At 35.7% G+C, this 24530-nt stretch overlaps 1 protein-coding gene and 2 pseudogenes across 2 annotated transcripts; 1 reads left to right on the top strand and 2 right to left on the bottom strand.

The window, feature by feature from the left end:
- Window positions 1-487: 487 nt before the first annotated feature.
- Window positions 488-2625, top strand: LOC145045797 (nuclear pore complex protein NUP50A pseudogene; annotated as a pseudogene). The gene is made up of 2 exons (XR_013681885.1): window positions 488-620; window positions 1315-2625. The product of XR_013681885.1 is annotated as a nuclear pore complex protein NUP50A pseudogene (transcript).
- Window positions 2626-3400: 775 nt separating this feature from the next.
- On the bottom strand, window positions 3401-4391 carry LOC144997580 (thionin-like protein 2). The gene is made up of 2 exons (XM_078957474.1): window positions 4003-4391; window positions 3401-3692 (listed from the first exon to the last, which is right to left on the bottom strand). Exons 1-2 carry the CDS (start codon window positions 4316-4318, stop codon window positions 3616-3618), a joined length of 393 nt encoding a protein of 130 aa, XP_078813600.1. The 5' UTR covers window positions 4319-4391; the 3' UTR covers window positions 3401-3615.
- A 7398-nt stretch (window positions 4392-11789) lies between these two features.
- LOC145046328 (zinc finger protein BRUTUS-like) lies at window positions 11790-15249 on the bottom strand (annotated as a pseudogene).
- Window positions 15250-24530: the final 9281 nt, after the last annotated feature.

The raw sequence follows: 24530 nt of genomic DNA on the forward strand, positions 1-24530 counted from the left end.
AAACCAATTTTAAAGTATTTCTAAATGATCATTCCAAGCTATCCATACTGAGGGTATTTCAATTATAAACGAAATATTTAGATCATTTTACTTAGGTTTACATCCTAAAAAACTTTATATATTGGATTTTTTAATGTATTAAACTTCAACTTATTATTTTTTGAAAAAGACCTTCATTTTTCTTTTTAATGTTTTCGATTTGACCCTTTAAGCAAGCTGACCGATAATCTTTCGGTTTTAGACAAAAAAAAAAAAAAAAAAAAAAAGTAGAAAAACTCGAGCTTATTTTTCCCAAAAAAAACCCTCCCATATGACAAAATTTTCTTTTGAACCAACCTTTTTGTTATGGCTTATAATTATCATGTTTTTTCTGGTTGTTTATGGTATTTTTAATTAAAAATAACTCTTTAAAAATGAACGAAATCTACATTTACTAAATTAGTAATCGGCCTAAAAGCAGGGTGCCAGGTGTATTATTCCCTATCTAATTTGATATGATTTATGTCTTAACCAATTCTACTCCTTAGCCTAGGGTTCATGTATATAAACACAAGCTTCCGCACACCCTTGAAACTACGGCAAAAATAAGCATAGAAGCTCCACATCGGACCACTTTCAAGGTAAAACTTATCGCCTTCCTCCTTGTTGTAGTAACGTTGGACGTGGATTTGTTGCCAATAGATTGATTTTAAGTTTCTGCTGAACTTTGTTACGATTCTTGTTGTTATTCTTTCAATCGTGGCAATGTTCGTAATTGCCCGTCTCGTTGCTACTAGTTGTGATGCTATATCCTTCGATTGTGCTCAAATTTGATCCATCTTGTTAATTTACTTAATATCTTCCTGGAAGAGTAGAAAACCGAGTAAGATTAGGTTAAAATCCCTAATTTCTTTGCTTTCCTTAAATTTGTCTTTGAGGATACGATGCCGTAGCATGTTTCAATGTTCAATTACATTAAAAGGTGCAAAAGAAGTTTTGTGAAGCACTCGGAGGTAGATAAGTAGCCATTTTTGGAGTAACATACTGTTTGACACTTGAGAGGCCTTCTGTTTTTGAAACATTGCTGAAGGTTTCAGTAGCTTTATCGTGTGGATAACTCGTTCTTAACATTACTAATAGTCTAATATGGTTGTTTATTCAAGTTTATGTAATAAATATACTATGGAGCTACATAATTTGTGTTTCTGTTTCTGTACTAGTGTTCTCTAGTTCATCCTGAGATTACCAGAACTTTTTCTTCTATCTGTACCCAATTTACATAACATCATTAGAAATCCTAACATACAACTGTTTTTTTTTCTTTAAAACATGCAGAATAAAATTATTTTATCATCAGTCTGTGAATAGCTCTGTTGGATTTGAATATTCTGTGATGGGAGACACAGAAAACACACTTCCACCTTCCAAGAAAAGAGCTGCTGGAAGAGAATTATCAAGAGATAACCCTGGTCTTGATGATGAAGAAGATGATATTCTTGATCAAGAACCAGGCACATTCAAGAAAGCTAGTGAAGAAGTACTAGCCAATAGAAGAATTGTAAAAGTCCGCAGGAAAACACCATCTGCACCTTCATCTAATCCTTTTGCATCAATCCAATTAATACCCCCTACAGATCCCACTCCTGTTACACTCACTAATGTTGAAGAAACTGAAAAAACAGCTTCAGAAGTGGTGGAAATAGAATCTCAAGATAATGCAAAAAAAGAAACTGAAAAAATAGCTTCAGAAGTGGTGGAAATAGAATCTCAAGATAATGCAAAAAAAGAAACTGAAAGTCAAGAAGATGGTGGTGATCAACAACCTGAAATCCAAAAAGAGGAGGCTGAATGTGAGGCGAAAAAAGAGACTGAAAGCAAAAAAGTTGAAAACGATGAAAAAAGCAACAGCTTTAGCTCATTCCAACACCTTTCAAGTGGTCAAAATGCTTTCACTGGACTTGTAGGAACAGGGTTTTCAAGCTCATCATTTTCATTTGGCTCAATTACAAAAAGTGAGAATCCGAGTTTCCCTTCTTTTGGCACCAATGGAATTGAGAAAACCGAGGGAAACAAATCGATGCAAGAAGTCCATGTGGAAACAGGTGAGGAGAATGAAAGAGCTGTTTTCACAGCAGATTCTGTGCTGTTTGAGTTTCTTGATGGAGGGTGGAAAGAACGTGGGAAAGGGGAATTGAAAGTGAATGTTTCAAGAAGTGGAATTGGGAAAGCCAGACTTGTGATGAGAGCTAGAGGGAATTACAGATTGATATTGAATGCGAGTATCTTTCCTGATATGAAACTCACAAATATGGAGAAGAGAGGGATCACATTTGCTTGTTTGAATAGTACAGGTGAAGAAGGGAAAGATAGTCTTTCAACTTTTGCTTTGAAGTTTAAAGATTCTTCCATTGTTGATGAGTTTCGTGCTATGGTTACACAACACAAAGGCAATACAGAATCTACAACAACAGCTGTTTCATCTTTGAAGACCCCTGAAAATTCTCCATGAACAATGAATGCCATTTTGGTCTCTCAGGTATCTGTTTGCCTTTTTATCATATGAGGTGTTGAATTAATCAAACAGATTTTAGGAGTTATTCTTCTTTATGTAAACATTATATCCTATCATATCCTATTCCTATCCAATCTGTTGTGGGCTTTTTGCATGCTAACACGAGCTTTTCCAATTCCTAAATTCATTCACCATTATATGTTTAATTGTGTCTGTTATCTTGTATTTCCTTGTTTGAATGTTTTAAACATATCTTTTAATGAAAGTTGAAATATCACCCTTGGGCATATTCCTGTTCAAACGTCATCACTTGGGGCTATTACACCCTAATTTGTCAATTGAAGTGGTAAAAATCATCTTTAATCTTTTGAATCCAAATTTTGATTTCCTTACATAATCCAATTGATGAGTATCTAAGGAAATGACACTTGAAGAAAAAAAAAACATCAAAACTGATTTATAAAAGTTAGGACTTAATATGGGAAGTCTCATGTATGTGTCTCGTGTCTCTCAATTAAGTCAAGACATTGTATTTGTATCACTTGTTTTGTAAATGTATTTATAATAGATGTTTTTAAATCGAGGCTGTTTTATTGGACATTGTTGATTTGTTCTTGTCCGATGATCCTACAGATGCTGCCCTTTTATTGTATAGAAATAGAATCTTGGTCCGTGTGTTTTTTGGACTTTTAGGTTTCCTCGCATGCTATCATTTGTCTTTCACGGGCAGCACAGCACGCACCCAACTTCACGGGTCAAATAAAGACAAGATTACTTCATATATGTTTTTTATTATTTCAACTTTAAAATGAAAAAAAAAACATCCAAATTATATAATATAGCTTATCTTATCATAGATTACATATGATTTAGATTATTAATTATCGTATTACATAATCACAATGAACATGATCAAATTAAATTTAAATTTATCCATCTAACATTGACGTTCAATCTCATTACAAATAAAATCTCAAGGTTGATTCCTCAAATACAAACACTACAACAATAATGACTTATACAATGATCCGGGTAATCCTTTTTCATACATTTAAAGGAATGAAAACAAAATAATACATTAAAAAAAAAAAGTAAGAATCAACTATAGTTCAAAACAGTGTTTTTCAAGGTGGTGAAGATGAGTAACTCATAGTGCACTTGTCTGAACATGACCCCACACAGCTCTCCACATTCTTCCCATCTGTAGAAAAAAAAAATGTAACACAAGTATATATGTAATTTCACCTTTTAAAATAATGTCAAGGGGACAAATAAATGAGAACATATGTATATTTATGCCTTTTGTATACTTAGATTATTCCTAACATGATACACATGCATACATTCGTACATGTGTATATTCAATAGTCCAGTCTCAGTGCTAGAGTGATCATTGATGACCAAAACATCTATACATGTAAGTGAAATCACATAGGCCATATATAAGATCTCAAGATTTTTACACATATATACAAATGTTATATGTGTATACATAGTGGATATATATATACCTGGATTGTTTGGTTTGCTGAAGTTAGAACATAGGGAAGTAGCACAGCCGAGCTTGCAGTAAGCAAGGTTTTGTGCATGTGGATGATGAATAGTGGACATGGAATTGGTGGTTGTTTTAGGAGGAAGAGATGGAAAGATGCATTCTTTGAGGCATTGTGTAGTGCATGTGCAGAGGCTTTTGTCGGGTTCAATCATACAGAAAATGAAGCATTTGGCGTAGCAGTCTCTGAAGGCGTTCACATCACCCTTACAACCACCCACCACCATCGACATCACCACCACAACCTTCAATAAATATAACCCCTTCATCTCCATTTTCACACACTTTAGTTTTTCACTTTTCCTCTTAAGCTCACATGGGCCATCTGTCTATATATATAGAGAGAGAGTAAAGTTATCCGGTTTGGATAATCAAATCATGTAATATATAAAAGACTTTTAGTGCATGTGAAACCTTTTTGTTTTTTTCTCTGAATGTGATGGTTAAAACCAGTGGTACATCACTTGCATATAGAAAAATAATATAGTTATACTAATTAATCAATAAAAATAACATTACAACTAATTTTTTACATAGAAAGTCTACACATGGTCACGGGTGAACTTAAAGATAAATAAAATTGCAACAAGTAATTATATATATTTGGCTGATCAACATATATATGATCATTTGCTTTAATAATCTAAATCTATGTATTCTTAATTCAATTAGAACCTATACGTGACATTAATATATTTTTATGGCAAAATTTTGTGTATTTGTTTGATAAACTATTACTTTTATATTTATGCTAACGGTGGTTCTAACTTCTAAGGGGTGTTTGTGATTGATTATTTGAAGTGTTTATTGGTTTATAGTAATAAACTATTACTTTTATATTTATTACGTTTGTTACATTAATAAACTATTTTAAGTGTTTGTATAAAGGAATATTAAAAACACTTACTAACTTGTATAATATGTTTTTGATAAGTCTTTATTTATTGACTTAAAACTCCGTTTTTTTGACACCGAATGTAATTTCTTAGAATTTACAAGGTAAAATTTTTGTTGTAAGTCAACCAAAACAACCATATTCCTAAAGCCCATCAAAGTATAGAAAAGTATCAAAAGTTATCAGGGTACAAAATAAGTCATAAAATACGGAACACCAATGGATGTGATGCAATCACGTTGAACTCTTCTCTTTGGAACCGGAAGTACCTGAAATATAAACATAAACCGTAAACACAAAGCTTAGTGAGTTCCCCCAAAATACTGCATACCAAACATACATCGAGCCTCGCCCCGCTTGACATACATAACATGCAACATAAAGACAACTAGTATTCTGCAAACATAATCCAGATGGCCGACATTGACACTTATGGCCATGCCGTGGTGGGTCATTAAACGCTACGATCCAAAAAAATATTGCCACGCCGTGGTGAGGCTCCACCACGTCGTGGCCACCTAAAATGAAAACTTAAAATATAATGTATTAACTCATACCTGAAACAAGTATTACAACTCTCCCCCACTTGAATCAGATTTCATCTTCGAAGTCCACTGCTTCAAATAACTCTGGATAATGCTCTCTCATCTCTTCTTGGGGTTCCTATATCCACTTTGAACCCTTTCGGTGCTGCCATTGCACCTTCACCAAACCCACTTCCTTGTTTTGCAGCATCTTCATCTTCCTATCGAGGAATTGGTCTTTATATATAGTTCAGGCGCCCGCCAACCTAAATATCCTCCAATAGCATTACTGCAGACTCATCGACCAAGCATTTTTGCAACTGAGGGACGTCAAACATGTTATAAATTTGGTTGAGCTCGTCAGGTAACTCCAAACGATATGCAACCCTACGTACCTGGGCAACAACCCTGAGCGAACCAATATACCTAGGGCCCAACTTGCCCCACTTTTGAAATCGGATGACATCTTTCCAAGGTGAGACCTTTAGAAGTACCATATCATCAACTTGAAACTCAAGATCGGATCGCTGCCGATTTGCATAGCTCTTCTGCTGACCATGTGCAATCTGCAATCTCCCGTGCACCTACTATATCAACTCGGTAGTACGGAGCACCACCTTTCGTGCTAACCATGGCTTGCTGATCGACCTCGTCCTAACAAATCAGGGTCCAACACTTCCTCCCATAGAGCATCTGAAAGGAGATCGATCGATATTGACATGGTAGTTGTTGTATGAGAATTGTGCCAATGGGAGGTACGACTCCCAACTACCACGAAAGTTCCAAACACATGCCCGGAACATATCCTCTAGGGTTTGGATAGTCTGCTCACTTTGAACATCATTATGCGGGTGGAAAATTGTACTGAAGTGCAATCGAGTGCCTAATTCCTCGTGAAATCGCTTCCAGAATCTAGAAGTGAAACGCACATCCCAGTTTGAAACCATTGATATCGGAAATCCATGATGTGCAACTACCTCACAGATATAGATGTCTGCTAACTTAGATGCTATCTTGAATAGGGATAAAATGTTCACTCTTGGTCAATCAATCCACGATGACCCAAATCAAATCCACCTATCGTATTGTCTGGGGTAACTTCATGGTGAAGTTCATCATGATCTCTTCTCATTTCCAAATAAGGATAGCCAACGGCTCCATCTTTCTGTGAGGTCGCTGATGCTCGACCTTGACTTTCTTGTAAGTCAGGCACCTCTCCAAATACCAAGTTGCATCCTGTTTCATGCAGGGTCACCGATAATCAAGTCGGAGGTCTCTATACATCTTTGTCGCTCCCAGAAGAATAGAAAACCTCGACTTGTGCGCCTCTTCCATCAGAATCTACTGTGCACCACCGAAATATGGAACCCAAACACTTTGATGTAAAGTCACCAATCCCCAACTAGCATAATCAAAAGAGGACACCTGACCCACTATGCGCTCATTCTTCCGGTGCACCTCCTTCAATGCCTCGACCTGAGCCTCGCGAATCTGCTCCAACAATTGAGTAATCACTGTCATCATCAGACACAAATCTCGGATGTGAGTACACGTCACCATGCGGCTCAAGGCATCAGCCACCACATTGGCCTTCCCAGGGTGATAGAGGATCCTGCGCTATCTCATATTCATGTTCGGTTGATCCATCAATTACCTCAAACTCTTGTGTGAATAGTACAACGGACCCAATACAAGTAATGTCGCCAAATATTGAGGGAAAAAACCACAACTCCCAACTCAAAATCGTACGTAGGGTAGTTCTCTTCATGAGGCTTCAGCTGCCTCGAAGCGTACATAGTCACATGACCCTACTGCATAAGAATTGCTCCTAATCCCATGATCGAAGCATCAAAATAGACCATTAAGTCGTCCACACCCTCTAGTAAAGTCAGATCAGAGGCTCACAGCCTCACATAACTTCTATCTTGAAGTTGCAAATGTTGCCTGCTGTTCAGGCCCCCAACAGAAGGTAACTGACTTCTTTGTCAGCCTTGTCAACGAAACAACAATCGTAGAGAAGTATTGAATGAATCTCTGATAATACCTGGCCAGCCTTAGAAAACTCTGAATCTGTAACATCCCAAAAATAATGACATAAAATTTTGTTCTTAAATTAATAAATCATTAATACATATCATTTCCATAAAACCATGGTTATCAAGATTTAGTAAAACATCATCAAATCAGAGTAAATCACAGAATGCGGAAACATGTGGTGTGTGTGCCCTACAACCATCCTAAGCTCTTCCATTTGAAAACCGGAGTACCTGAAACATAAACTGAAAACTGTAGGGACAAATCTTAGTGAGTTCCCCAAGATACCTCATACCACACATACATAAATCACATATTGGGCCCCGACCCTCCTTCGGGCCTCACCAGGTCTCGAATCCCACTCGGTCTCGGTCCCCGCTCGGATTACAGATCTGTTATTCTCAGGCCTCTCATGTCACTGGGCCACGCCCACTATACACATACAATATATCACATAATCATGCTAACACATAAAATGATCATAAACCCTAGCATATGTTCCAATCATCGGGCCTCACCCATCATCGATCCCCGCTCGGTACACACATAACCCTATAACCATATAAACATAAAACCAGACTAGCACATGCAATAATCACAAAGACTATAGCATACGATACAGTCATTGGGACCCGCCCGACATCAGGCCTCACCCAATATTCATAAAGACACATACTGATAACTAACATACGATATGCCCATCAGTCCTCGCCTGGCATCGGGCCTTTCCCGGTAAGCATATCATTATATACTATGTGCAAGAGTCGAATAGACATCTAGCATCCTAACATAAAACCATGGGTCGATACTGGTGCCTTCGAACCGCTAAACATAGTGAGGAAACTCACCTCGCACTGTCGAATCATACAGACGATCCATGGCTGCTGGTTGACAGATCCCCAAACTATCAACATCAAAACAACACCCAATTAACAATTGGGTTCCAATCCATAATCCAAAAATCCATACTTGGGATAAAAAGACCATTTTACTCCTAACCTAGCTTGGCCTAAGACTGAGGCCCAAACTCGAAATCTAAAAGGCCCAAAACTAATTAATCACTTAAGGCCCATACTTGGCCTAACTTTCCAAATTGGACCGAAACCCCTTACATGAGCCTTACCCTAATGCCCAAACATAACCCAACATAACTGATGGTCAACCCTGATCTGACTCCTGGTCAAAGTCAAAGTCAACAACCCATGTTGACCAAACACGCTGTGTTCTTCCAACATGCAAATAATCGGGAAATCCTTAGCCAATACGTCGTGTTGGCCTGCAAACACGTCGTATTTGCCCGAGAGTCAGCAACTCAACCATTAAGCACTTAATCCATAAAGGCATGGCCCCAAAACATAGATCTGACCTCCTTGAGATGGATTATCACGTAAAGTTGCCAACTTTACGTCCCTACATGACTAAATGAAGTTCTTAAGCTAAAATGGGACTTAATAGAGGGCTTGAAGTATGCATGACACCATTCTTCACATAAAGCTTGCACCTTTATGCTCAAGGACTTAATAGGCCGAAGGCCCGGTGTGGCGTACCAGTCATGTTAAAGGTTTTGTAAGCGTACCAGGTAGATTGTAGGCCGGTGGGGGATTTCGGTCAGACCGAAGGCTCTGTATGCATGTTGTTGTTATTGTTATGATTATGTGTTGTGTTGGTATTTTGGGGGAACTCACTAAGCTTTTGTCTTACAGTTTTGGGTTATGTTTCAGGTACCTCAGATGATCGCGAGAAGCAAAGGTGTGATCGTGCACTTCCTCGTGTTTTGTTTTATGATTTTGGAAAACTTTGATATTAAACATGTTTTGAAAACTAGTTTGTAAACAATGATGAATTATGGATTGGTTTTAAAAAGTTTAAAATTTTCATGAATTTTATGGATGTTAAGAGGTGCCAAAACTCATATAAACTAGATCTAAGCTTCTAATAAACAAGATCATAGCTTTTTACCTCAAACAAGCTAGAAATGGAGTAGAGAATCAGGATCCTTAAGCTCGTTATTGATCAACAACCTTACACCAAACTCCTTGTTCTTGATAATGAACCAAAACACACTAAGAATCACACAATGAGCTAAAAACACAGAGGAAATGTCTAGGGTTTCGAAATGAGGTTATAAGGTCAGCAGAGGCTGAGAAATGAGGGTGACATGAGCCAAAAGTGTGATTATAAAGTTGTAACGACCCGTTATTTCAAATAAATGTAATATTTTAGATTAACTTGTAACTAGTTTTTAATGTAATAAAGAGAAATTTTTGAATACTATGTGCATTTACTTAATCAATCCTCAAAAATAAATTGCTAAACAAACATGATATCTATGAGGAAAGTAGTAATAGTCGTGACAATGATTCCAAAAATATAAAGAACACCGAAATCCGAGTTATAATGAAAAGTTATGACCTATTGAAGATCTGCGATAAAACCGACAAAACGTCGTGTAGTGTAAAAAGTGAGTTTACAATACAATGATTTTAAGCCTTAAATATCTAAATGGAAGTTGTAATATACATTAAACCGAGATGGTGCATAAAAAACGTCCAATTTTGACTTTGTGTGATGAAGTTATGAATTTTCTAAGATTTGACATAACAGTATACAGTCCGAAATTCGAAATTTAGATCGAGCAACTTTTGGCTAAAACAACCTAAACAAGAATCGGAGATCTTGTCAAAAAAATCCAATGGTAAAAAGACAGACGAAAACGGACGTCAGATAATGAAGTTGTGAATTTATAACGGACACATTTTTTGTCCCGGTCTGTTAAAAATACAATTTTAAAAATAAAGTCAAAATTAGCCGATGGAGTCTAAATGAAAGTTGTAGATCATGGTCTCATCTACGTGTGGATATAAATAACATCAAAAATGGAGCTCGTGTGTGAAAGTTACGAAAATTTGAAGTTTGAAAAATAGGAGTACGCCCCGCGTACAAGAGTACACCAAACGTACTCGGAAACAAGGTCTTGGATTGACCACGTTGCATCCTTCTTCGCATACGACACGTATCTCGCATCATTGACACATCCGAAGGCACGTAGCTACTATGCCCAGCTTACAAAAAGATTACGCCCAGTGTAATCGGACTAGTCTTGACGCGTATCTCGTAGCCTCGTCACGTCCGAAGTTCGGATAAGGATCAAATTAGTACCCCCCCCCCCCTGCGTACGAGACGTTCACCCAATGTACCAAGGTTTACATTAGTACGCCCAGTGTACCAAGGATTTGCGCTTAGCGTAATACTGGACCTCAACCTCCTATAAATGGCATGCGCGGCCTCTGGATTTGGTTTACAATTTCCACCTCTCCTTTCACCTTAAACACCCTTTTAAGCCAATTTTAACACCCCCCCCCCCCACCCACCCAAAGCCTAGGGAAAACCCCTTATCACCGGAAAAATCCCAGAGCCCCGAAGTCCTCGAGAAAATAATCTTTTCCAGTCGAAACTCTGCTCGCGTGAAGCTCGATTTTTTCATCAGAAACTCACGGCACTACTAGAAAAACAGCCTTTTACGACGCTCATTGCGCGTCATAAAAGGCTCAGACAATGCGCAAATGCGCGTCAAGGAAGGCCCTGTCATAAAGAGAGACGACGCGCTTTTGCGTGTCGTCTATAGACGACGCGCATTTACGACGCTCATTTACGACGCACAATTACGACGCGCGTTTATGACACGCAATGCACATCAAGGAAGGCCCTGTCATAAAGGAAGATGACACGCATTCGCGTGTCGTAACCTTATGACGCGCGTGTTAATGACACACAATGCGTATCATTAAAACCCCTGTCAAGAATGGCCATGTCATAAATGAAGATGACACACATTTTTGCGTATCGTAATTTTTATTTTTCTTTTAAAAAAAATTATTTATAGATTTACTATTTTTCAAATTAAATTTGCATTTCATGTCTCATAATAGAAAATAAAATACCATATACAAAAAATACAATCCATTACACAAAAGTTAATGTCATACAAAATACAAAATAAAATACAACAAATAAGAAAGATAATTCTTTGCACTAAAATGTCAAATACAAATAATCATTGCTAACTATATAACCTAGTACTACATTGCTATTAAAGAACATCATCATAACTCACTGAAGGTCTTGGAACAATGTTCTCATCATCAACTCTTACACCAACCTTGCTTTAGTAAATGACTTTCACGCAATCAATTTCAAACAATTATACAAATAATTATAGGAGGCATACAAGATATCGAAAAATTTATAAGATTATCCAACCAAAATAAAATAACATAAAAAAAAACATACCTGTTATATGGCAGTGGCAGCAGGATTTCTCCGGGTTGGCATTAAAGGTGGTCTTCCGGTGGTGGCTGGTGGTCACCGAAAAACAACACATCAGTAAAAAAAAAACAAATCAAAGAATCGTTACCTGTTCTGTGGGCAGTGGCCACCAGATTTTTGGGGTGTTCAACAGTGGTCCTCCGGTGGTGGCTTGTGGTCATCGGGGATATACTAGAACACATCAACAAACTTCAACAATTGTATACCAACAAGAAATTACTAACCGTAACTCTATATGGATGATTGCTTTTATGAGGATAAACCTCAGCACCAACAGAAAAGCACTCAACACATACATCAAAATCAGAGCAACAAGCACTCAACACAAAGAAGAGGTCCTAACTTTAACTTAATGTAATTTTAGTTAATAATAGAAAAGAATCCTCTCCCTTTGTTACTTCCTTTTCCACAACCACTCCCTTTGTTTTTGCTTTTTCACCAACACCATAGTTCCCCCCTTTTCTTTCTTTCCACTTTTATCTGCAAACATTATTAAAATTAAATAATAATAATAATAATAATAATAATAATAATAATAATAATAATAATAATAATAATAATAATAATAATAATTACCAACCCTTTTGCTTTCTCACTAAATATTCAGAGGTTCAGGGTTTTCAGGGAAAAATGATAATGACCTTTATCTTTATCTAAATTCACTCGATTGAAATTCCCTTTGTTTTTCTTACTTCGACTTGTGATACTTGCTAGAACAGAAGAAGCAATCTCATTGGCTCCATAACTAATTGAACTCAAGATTCCACTAGATGATGATCTACCAAGTCCTTTAACATATAAAGGGGATAAAATCAATTTTTAAAAAGGATGACCCCTCTGGTTGATCTATCACCTCAATCCACCTTATAGCCCATTGGTGTAAACTTGCCCAAACTGCTGTTATGAGTCTAAAGCAATATTCAGTAGAAAACTCAAGATTCAAATGAATTGTATTATGCACCTAGCTAGCTTGTTTAGCTATACATATAATTAAACAACTTTAAAAAAGGTACATAATGAGTGAACATACTGCCAACTGGCTATTAATTTTAAAGAGTATTGCATGTGTCGTGTAGTGTTAATTTAAACAAGAAAGAAATCAAGTGAAACTCCATCATATATATATATATATATATATATATATATATATATATATATATATATATATAGAGAGAGAGAGAGAGAGAGAAAGAACCTGTTGTGCCTGAAGACAAGCATATTTCCAAAAATGCCCTTGCACAATAAGGTGGATTACAACCATTACTGGATTCCAAAAATGCCCTTGCAGGACAACAACCTGTTGTGCCTGGAGACAAGCATATTTCCCTTGGACGCCCTTTGCAAGCCCAAACGGAGAACAGGTTGACAAGGGCAATATTGGAAGGAGGAGCTAACAAAAACCATGTGTTAAGAGTTAGAAACTTAGACTTCACAATGAAGAAATAAATAAACAATGGTTTGAGAAAAATTTGACAAAAATAGACAAACCTGCCATATGCATATTGTGGAGAAATGATTTTGATTCCTCTTTAGTAAGTGATCCAACTAACCATGGTAAAACACATTCAGTTACTCTAAAAGGCATTACACATAAACTTTGGTATAAGAGCTCTCGTTGTCTTTTAGGAGTAAAATGCTTGTGTGCAAGTGGGAGAACCTGAAATTGAAATCACATAAGGGCGTTATGGTAAATAAAAGTCATAAAAAGAAAGACTAGTGATTCACTATTTCACTCATTCACCTGAAGTTCTTCATTTTGAAATGTTTCTCAATGATGGACATGATATGATCAGCATGTGAGCATAACTTTGAACAAAATTCAGATAAAGATGAATTTGCTCCATCTTTTTCTATGCTTTCAATCAAACATCTAAATTTTTCAAAGTCACTCTCTTCTTCTGTGTGTTCTTGGGCGAATGACAGCTCAGCATCTACAGCAGGGAATATAACTTTATCTTCTTCAATAATGCATTCAAAAGGATAAAATTAATATCAAAGTATCAATGTTTCAATATGCAAACTTGTCAAATTCACGTGATTGCTACAGAAGGGTACCTATGGAATATGCAAACTTCTGGAATAAATTGGAGTCTTTTATTAAACGCGGATATATCTGAAAAGTCTCCAGATAACTGTATCCTTCTAGCTGTTTCAGCTATATCAATTAATTCTTTTATTATAGCTTTGTGCCAGTGTAATATTTCATCTACAGGGCGATCAGGTAGTGAATCTATGGAATCGTCAATTGACCTCAAGAAAGATTCTCGTTTTTTAGGTCTGGAAGATAAACATGGACAATAATGCCCTTCCTCACACTCTTCAGAGCTTTGTCGCTTTTTAAAACCATTTGCACCATCCATCCACATGAATATAATCTTAAATTAGTATAAGAAGTAATTTGTCAAATAGGAACGAGAAAATGAGTAAAAGATGAACATGGACAAAAATACCCTTGCTCACCTATTGAAGTAGCTTTTCTTATGGGATTACTTTGCATAAACAATTATGCATCTCATGGCGTTCTTCAGAAAATACAGAAGCTGAAAGCCATGGAAGAAACTCTGCCATCATGTTTATAGGAATGCTGCATAAAAATTGCCAAACTAACGAAGCTTGTTCCTCAAATGAAAATTTCTCAACGAGCAAGGGGAACACCTAAAATGAGAATTAACAATTTTTTTGTTTGAATATTGAGATAATAACATGATTCTTGGATAAACTTGTTAGACATTATTACCTGTTCTTCTTCTTTGGACATGTGTTGATTGATTGATGTTTGAAGGGCACCTGTGCAGGATGCTAATTCTCTTCTGAAGCTTTCTTCATTTTGCATGTCTGAATCCAGTAATGTGAACAGTTGATCAAAGATGACACTTTCGCCCTCGTGTTCAAGAGAATACATTCTAGCCATGTTCTTGACACGGTCGTCTAAGGCTGGAAAAATAACCTGAAAGTATGAAAGAAATAAACATGTTACAAATCTTATGCAGCATAGCACCATATCATTTTAGAATGAAGCCACTGATAAGAAAATTAGTAGGATTATTATGTGAAAGTGCAATTCTTCTGTAGTAGCTGGAATATCCCCTGAACACAATATTTCGAACATAACCAAGTTAACATACAAAAACCCTAACAACTTACACATCCATGAAATCAATAATAGATGTGCAAATCGCAAAAACATAATCTTCCCTGAATTCATTGAATCTTCTAAGTTTCTATTCACTAATATTGCATTCTTGAGGTCAACAGAAGGCATCAAATTCGAATCTTGACTTGTGTTCATATGATGAATAAACATATAACCAAACTCAAAGAAGACGATGATAAATGGAAGGAGAAGAGGGGTGATGGTTGAGTACACGAGTCCAAGAAAGTGTAATCGAGGCTCGGTTACAGGCCAAAGCAATGAACCAAGATCCATGGTTTCCTCTGTCTTCGCCGGGATGGTGACTGATTCAAGAACTCTTTTAGTTGCTGAAGCGCGGTTCCAGTTATGATGCTTCTGGGAAACACGTTGAGATGTAAAAAAAGATGAAAGAGATTAGAATGTCGCATACGAAGATACTTCCTCCATATGGAGCCTAAATAGAATTTGGATCAAAGAGATTAGAAGGTCGCATACAAATAGTATACAGCAAAGAATAATTTGATTTATTACCGATAGATCTTTGAGGAGGTGAAGTGTGAAGAAAGCTGTGGGGGCTAGGTTTCCTTTACGATTCTAGGGTTTGATGAATTGTGTTAATCGAACGATACATCCTAGGAGATAACTGCTTGCTCTTTCATGGGACTTTCTTTGAGAATTTTAACAAATAACGAGCATACACCGGTGTTCAACACTCTCAGGATTACGACTAAGCAATCCGATTGCAGACGCAGTGTTCTCCTGACCTTCTGGAGATTGAGAAATGAACGAGAAGAAAATGTAGAGAGAGAAAAAAAAAGTCTGAGAACCATTTGAAGAAGTTAACGAATTCAGATGAGAAATTAGGGCTCCTATGAAGTTGTATCTCTTCCGTCGAGAACCCCTATGGGTTTGATCTGTTCAAAAGACGGGATTATATTGCGATTTTGTTGTGGGAAAAAAGAGGATTGGTGATGCTATTAGGGTTTTTTTGGGTATCATAGTGAGAAAGATAGAGAGAGAAAGAGAGAGAGAGAGAGAGAGAGAGAGAGAGAAGAGAGATGGAAATAAGGCAGAGGGAAACAATGGCGGTCTTTCAAACTTTTGGGATTTTCGTTTCCCCCCAGCTGCAAAAGAAAAGAACGCGCCTTTCATTAAAAAAATATAAAGTGACATTTCTAGACGACACCCATTTTTAAATAAGTGCCCTTCGTGTTTTTTTTTTGTTCGACATTAATTTTAGGGTACGCATAAAAGCGTGTCCACTATCCTTCAAATTTTAGAAGAGATAACATTATTTTTAGGGCACACGCTTTTGCGTATCTTAAATCACCGCGTGTCATTGTTTGCGCGTCATTAAAGGGCTATTTTCTAGTAGTGCGGTTTCGTCAAGAAAATCATCCCTAGAAACGAAACATTGACCAAATCACCACTCATCAAGTGAGTTCATATCCCTGCGTTTTTACTATTTTTGACTATTTTAAGAAGAGGTAAATACATGTCTAACACAAGATTATTGTGATTACAAATAGATGATTTCCAAATATATCCAAAACAATTTTAAATGTTTTATAAACTCTTTTTAACATATATTTTACCAAAATCATATATATATATATATATATATATATATATATATATATATATATATATATATATGAATTTAAAAGTTATTTCAATCAGATTTATATTCCCTTTGTAACATGTTGAGTAAAGGGGATACTTTCGAGAATACTACATGTCGAACAGAACACACATATAAATTATAATATGTATAATTTATGGAACTCTCAAACTATTTTCACTAATCAATTATACAAAGTTTAACGGTATACTCTCGTACAAATACTTTACAGTCAAGTATTTTAGAAAAGGGACATACTATCAGTTCATTTACTTCGAAATGACTTTTCATCATTATTATATACGTAATCGTCAATGTGGTTTTTGTGAGACAATGTTCAGTTGCTTATTCATTTCGGCAATACTATTAAAGTCCTGACTAGAATCTACGGACACAGAGCGAGACAAATGTGTAGTATGCCTATGAGTAACAAATGTCGTTAACAGTTCCGACGCCTACAAAACGTCATATCAAGCCATCTAGTCATAGCATGGTTATAATAACTCACAAAAAGATATGAACAAATACGATTAGTATATAATTAATTAAACCAAAGAGTACAAATATAAAGTACTAGTTTTACAATAATACGATTTATATTATTACATTACGATTTACAATTACAACTGGTGGAGCCAGACACACTCACATTTACAGTGTTTTCAAAGTGTACAATTACAGAACTTGGAAAACATAAACAATATAGAAAACATTCTTTTTATAGTTTTATTGTGAACTAAAACTATATCATACTATTTAATAGTACAACAACACTTATACATAACAGTTTTATGGTATTAAAACTAATTTTCAGTTACAATAGAAAATATTGGATTTTCTGGAACAGTAAACATACTCATTATTCAAGGAACAGAAAACAAGGTTTTAAACATGAATACTTATGCACTCACCAACTTAAATGTTGATAGTCTCTTTTCAAAATACTTGTATTCTCAGGGAATCAGTAGATATGTACATCCCCGAGATTTTTGAGAAGACGGAGCAGTTTAGAGTTATGTCTTCTTTCTTTTGTTATATATAACTTTTTGGTGTCAATATACAATGATTGAACACACATGTAAAAACTTATACTTTATTAATGCAATGGTTGTTGTACTTTGATTATTATAATGCATGTGTTATTATACTTAACATGAAGTCATCCACCCGCGAACGCTTCCGCCGCTCCGCTTTGGGGGTGTGACAGATTGGTATTAGAGCTTTGTTTATAGTGAACTCAATATATCAATTCATAAAAGATATAGTACTATAAATACATTGGGGCTAAAGAGCTCCAATTACAAATATACTTTTAAAATACAAGTATTTTATAAGAAGTGTACTAACATTTATACATACAGGATCAACATCACAGTAAATAACAACATAAAAGTATTTGGATGTTGGACACTGCAGTTAAACCTGAACAGTTATGTAGTCATATCTGGGATAAATATAGCCTAATCAACTATAATTATTTGAGATATGACCAACATGTGTTTGGGAGTGATGGTAGTGTCATGACAAGTCTGAAACTTACCGACAAACCATATAGAGAACCTTTAACATACAAATTTAAAAATATTATAGGAGTATTTTGTAATATTATAAAACTACATTCTTTCTATGCATCTTACCTTTAATTTCTCGTATAGACTCTATGGCAAGATATCCCCCACGTGGAGATCCCTACTTCCCTGATCAAGGGAATAATGGTTGGATTGAGAATGATCTTGAATAGGATCCCAAGGAGGATTCAGAAAGTACAGACTCAGATCCAGTAGTATATAGTCCACCGCCGGTTGATCAAAACCCCGCAGCCAAACAGGATTTCCATGGTCCGGTACCAGCATGGGGCGAAGAACTACATAGGTGGAGCCAACAAAAAGGATAGTGCACACCTTTTGGTATGAACAGAGGCTTCTATAACATTATCAACGGAGGTTCAGCTGACAGGGCTCTACCTGTTATAGTACACCGCATTTCCCACCAGGTTGATCAATCGAGAATATCGATCAACCGAATTTTGGAAGTTGACGCTTCCTCCCAAGTAAACATCATTAACCTTCGTCGTCTGGATGGAGATCACGATCAAACTAGACACCATACTGAGATGCTTCACGAAGAAATGATTGCTGCTCAAGCTAAAATTAGAGCACTCAGGGAGCATCTAACCGCACTAGAGAGGCGTTTAAGAGGAAAAGAGCACCAGGATACAGATTCCATTGCCAAGAACTGTACTCGCCGCAAGTAGTGTTTACACTACTATTTTAATATAAAATGGAATCTCGGATATGGATATTACTATTATTGTTATGTAAAACTCTACCCTATGATTAAGTGAATACACTACTCGTAGGTTGTAATACTATCAAATTTTCCCTTATGTAGATATTATATAAATCTGTATCAAGGTTAAATATTTTCAATTGTACGTAGAAAAATATATATCAAATGACAAGCATCTTATTTTCATTGGGAGTTACCACAATTTTCATAACGTTTTGACTACTCATGGTAAATATATAATTATTTAATATGTATAAGTATTATGTAATTAAAATTTTATTGAACTAGAAATGGTAGGTCCGCTTTAGGGTCTGTTCCTTGTTTGGTTGTGGACTTAAGGCAGAGCTATTATGTTCAACAGTTTGTTCAATTTTAATTGCATACAACTTGTATACACTAAATAAGTGTAGAAGGACCTGGTATGAAATACATTATACAAAGTCATTACAAGTGTTGTTATAAATGATTTTGACAATTGTTTATTTATATTAGTAGACTTTTATTGTTAAATCGCTTAGTATAACACTATAACAAGTCATGAAATGATACATTTAGAACTAATCATTTTCTTGTTCAAATATTTCCTAACTCATGATCACTATAGAATACTTATCATCATTTTTCTTAAATCATTATAGATAAAGATGCCTCCAATGAGAAATCCATGTGAATGTCAATGCAGCCCCGACACCACCTCCACCTCCGTCGACGCCTCCACGATTTGACACTACTATGTTTCAGGCAGCGGTCATTACAGCTGTGGTAGCCTCCATGTCACACATAAATACAAATTATGCTAGTGGATCTGGGAGTGGTGCTCATCCCTCTAATCATGGTGAAAGTCATGGACACCCACGAGAGTGCACTTATAAGGACTTCACTAATGGAAAACCTAGAACCTTTAATGGAATTGGGGGGGAGTCATGGATCTAACTCAATGGATAGAGAAACCCGAAGTAGTCTTTGAAATCTGCTCGTGCCCTGAAGGGAGCAAGGTGAAATTTGCTGCATGCACCTTTTCTGATCGAGCTCTTACATGGTGGAATGGCTATGTAAAGTCACTAACTCTTACAGTGGCTAACTCAATGGGTTGGGAGAATTTGAAATCAATGATTATGCATGAGTACTTCTTGAGGAGTGAATTACAAAAGATCGAGCAAGAGCTTTGGGGCCTTACCATGAAAGGCACCAATATAACAACTTACACCAACAGGTTCAGTGATCTAGCAATCCTATGCCCTGGAATGGTTACTCTAGAGAGCAAGAAAATCGAAAGGTATATATGGGGATTATCACATCAGATTCAAGGGAGTGTGTTAGCTTCAAATTTTGTTACCTTCGATAGTGCCAAACAACTAGCACAGTCTCTAATAGATCATGGAGTTCGTCAATGCTTCATGATTGTTGTTCCAAAACAACCCAAAGTCAACAACAACAACAACAACAACAACAACAACAACAACAACAACAACAACAATAACAACAACAATAGCAACAACAACAACAACAATAACAACAACAACATCAAGAAAAAGTCATGGAACAAAAGGAAGGGTTAATCTTCCCAAGAGCCCTCCAAGAAACAACAGATAGTGGTTGTTCATACTGCTATTGTTCCTAATGTTGTTCCTGCTACCCCTGCACCAGCAAAGCAGTATGATGGTAAATTACCGAAGTGCAACAAGTGTAATTTCCATCACAATGGAAATTATCAAGAAATGCAATGTAGGAATTGCAACAGAAAAGGGCACACTGCCCAATTTTGTAGGTTACCTCCACAACCGATCACTCAAGTTCCTAGCGTGGGAGACGTATGCCTAGCGTACTGAGGATTTTGTAGCCCCGCCACATCCGAAGTTCGGATAAGGATCAAATTAGTACACCCTGTGTATGAGATGTATGCCTAGCGTACTGAGGTTCACATTAGTACACCCAATGCACCAAGGATTTACGCTTAGCGTAATACTAGACCTTAGCCTCCTATAAATAACATGTGAAGCCTCCGGGTTTGGTTTACAATTTCCAACTATCCTCTCACCTTAAACACCCTTTTAAGCCAATTTTAACCCCCCGGAGCCTAGGGAAAACCCTTTATCACCCCGAAAAAAGCCTAGAGCCCCGAAGTCCTTGAGAAAATAATCTTTTCCAGTCGAAACTCTACTCGCATGAAGCTCGATTTTTCATCAGAAACTCACGGTTTCGTCAAGAAAAATCATCCCTAGAAACGAAACATTGCCCAAATCACCACTCATCGAGTGAGTTCATATCCCTGCGTTTTTACTATTTTTGACTATTTTAAGAAGGGGAAAATACAAGTCTAACACAAGATTATTGTGATTACAAATAAATGATTTCCAAATATATCCAAAACAATTTTAAATGTTTTATAAACTCCTTTTAACATATATTTTACCAAAATAATATATATATATATATATATATATATATATATATATATATATATATATATATATATATATATATATATATGAATTTAAAAGTTATTTCAATCATATTTATATTCCCTTTGTAACATGTTGAGTAAAGGGGATACTTTCATGAATATTACACGTCGAACAGAATACACATATAAATTATAATAGATATAGTTTATGGAGCTCTCAAACTATTTTCACTAATCAATTATACAAAGTTTAACGGTAAACTCTCGTACAAATACTTTACAGTCAAGTATTTTAGAAATGGGACATACTATCAGTTCATTTACTTTGAAATGTCTTTTCATCATTATTATATACGTAATCGTCAATGTGGTTTTTGTGAGAAAATGTTCAATTGCTTATTTATTTAGGCAATACTATTAAAGTCCTGATATTATAACCAGAATCTCCGGACACAGAGCGAGACAAATGTGTATAAATCTATACGGGATTGACAATCCCGCACTTAGACTGTTCGCTACAGTTGGGCTAGTATGCTTATGAGTGACAAATGTCGTTAACAGTTCCGACGCCTACAAAGCGTCATATTAGGCCATCTAGTCATACCATGGTTATAATGACTCACAAAAAGATATGAACAAATACGATTAGTATATAACTAATTAAACTAAAGATTACGAATATAAAGTACTGGTTTTACAATAATACGATTTATATTATTACATTACGATTTACAATTACAGCTGGTGGAGCCAGACATACTCACATTTATAGTGTTTTCAAAGAGTACAATTACAGAACTTGGAAAACATAAACAATTCAGAAAACATTCTTTTTATAGTTTTATTGTGAACTAAAACTATATGATACTATTTTATAGTACAACAACACTTATACATAACGATTTTATGGTATTAAAACTAATTTTCAGTTACAATAGAAAACATTGGATTTTTTGGAAAAGTAAAAATACTCATTATTTCAAGGAACATAAAACAAGCTTTTAAACATGAATACTTATGCACTCACCAACTTAAATGTTGATTCTCTCTTTTCAGAGCACTTTTATTCTCAAGAAACCAGTAGACATGTACATCCCCAGGATTTTTGAGAAGACGGAGCAGTTTAGAGTCATGTCTTCTATCTTTTGTTGTATATAACTTTTTAGTGTCGATATAGAATGATTGAACACACATGTAAAAACTTATACTTTATTAACACAATGTTTGTTGTACTTTGATTACTATAATGCATGTGTTATTATACTTAACATAAAATCATCCACCCCCGTACGTTTCCGCCGCTCCGGTTTGGGGGTGTGACAATAACTTAGGGTTTCACTAAATTGCACGTATGTCCTGCGTACATATACGTACGCCACACGTATGTGTCCGGAGTCCCGATCCCACCTCGCATCCGTACACTAAGCGTATCATGTGGTACACCCTGTGTACTACACAAGTACCAAAAATGAAATTATTAAAAATAACAATGGTGATAATGAAACATACCAAGATTCAAGTGTTACACGTAAGTAGATCAATCAGTACAACAACTTGGAATTACTGATGCATCTTATTTATAGGTTCATTATAACGACTTATGACCATAAATATAAGTTATACTGAAAGCGATAAGGTGTAGCTTAACTTACAGAGCTTTTAAGCGAAACCCCGAAAAATGCATGGATAGAATCTCGAACCGTCGGGCTCCTAGAGCTCCAAAGTTCCTACTAAACAACCTAAAAGTTAGGAGTAAGCCTGACTTGAAGGTGGAGAGGTTTTTGAGAGAGATTTAGAGAAGTTGTGAGAAAGAAATGGGATTTTCGGCAACAATCTATAGGAAATCAAGGGGGAGCGTTGTGCACACCAGCCTTGCTGGCTCTAGCAACCTTGTGCCACGTGTCGACGTCCGATGCTTCCACCAATCATTACTTTGTAAGCCATCATGTGTCACTATTTCTTGGTGCCACATGTCGCGTTTTCCTTGGGACACATCTCTCGGATGAAGCGGCCCCCACCATGCCACGTGGTGCCCTCTCGTGGGGCCACGTATCAGTGCGCGCGCGAATATCCTGATTTTCAAAATGCCGTAACTTCTTCATGCGAGCTCTGTTTTGGATGTTTTTTATATCTCCAGAAAGTTGTCGATGAGATCTAAAACTTTCATTTGGACTCTACTGACTAATTTTGACTATATTTTAAAGTTATATATTTAACAGGCTTAGGTTGTTAAAGTCCATTGAAAATTTATAACTTTCTCATATGATATTCGTTCTCGAATGTCTCTATATCAACGGAACCATATAGATGAGATCTTCAATTATTGTTTAGATTGTTTTTCCTAACAATCAACTGATATCTACTTCGATTTTTTAACCGTATATTGCTGTGTTGAAACTTCGAAAAATCATAATTTTCTCTTACAAAGTCAAATTTGAACGTTCTCTATATGCACGCTCTCGGTTTAATGACTACTAAGACTATCATTTAGATCACTTAGGCTAAAGTGTAATCTATCGAAAATTCACTTTTTAGGATACGTAGAGTCGTGTTGGTTTAATCGCGAAGCTTCGAAGAAACATAACTTTTTCATACGAAATCAGATTCCAACATTCTTTATATGTATGAAACCCTTGTTACATAAACTATAACTTTGGTTAAAGTTATTTATCATAAATAAAATTCTATCAAAAAGTTTATTTTTATAGCTTATTCTTTTTAATTGATTAGCCCGAATACGGACGTTATAATTCATATGTAGGTTATGTATATAATTAAGCACAAAATCATAAAAAAAATATATTTAAATGTAGATAAACTCGAATTTAAATCAACACGCGCATAAAAAAACAAGTAAGTTTTTTAAAAAAAAAATGAACAAATATTCTAGATTAACGTCAAAACGTTGACCGCCTTGAATTTATACCGATACATCATACACATATAAAAATACACATAAAAAATTAGTTTTTTTAGGTTAACAAAACAAAATTATTATTATGAAAAACAAATTATATATAGTACGAACGGATAAAAAGGAAGTTTAGAAAAATAAGCGGTGAAAATAATATTTTATAAAATTTAAAAAGAATAGATCAAAATGATATTTTAAAAAATAAAATGAGAAAAAATTAATAACTCGTAAATATAAAATATAAACAAAATTACGTTATCCAGTTATCTATTATCTATATCACAAATTCGGTCCCTTTAATCTGGAAATTTGAGACAATTATCCTTACACTAACACAAAAAGTATGG

The sequence above is a fragment of the Lactuca saligna genome, chromosome 5 (genome assembly GCF_052625555.1).
Source record: "Lactuca saligna cultivar CGN05327 chromosome 5, ASM5262555v1, whole genome shotgun sequence".
NCBI classification, from domain to species: Eukaryota; Viridiplantae; Streptophyta; class Magnoliopsida; order Asterales; family Asteraceae; genus Lactuca; species Lactuca saligna.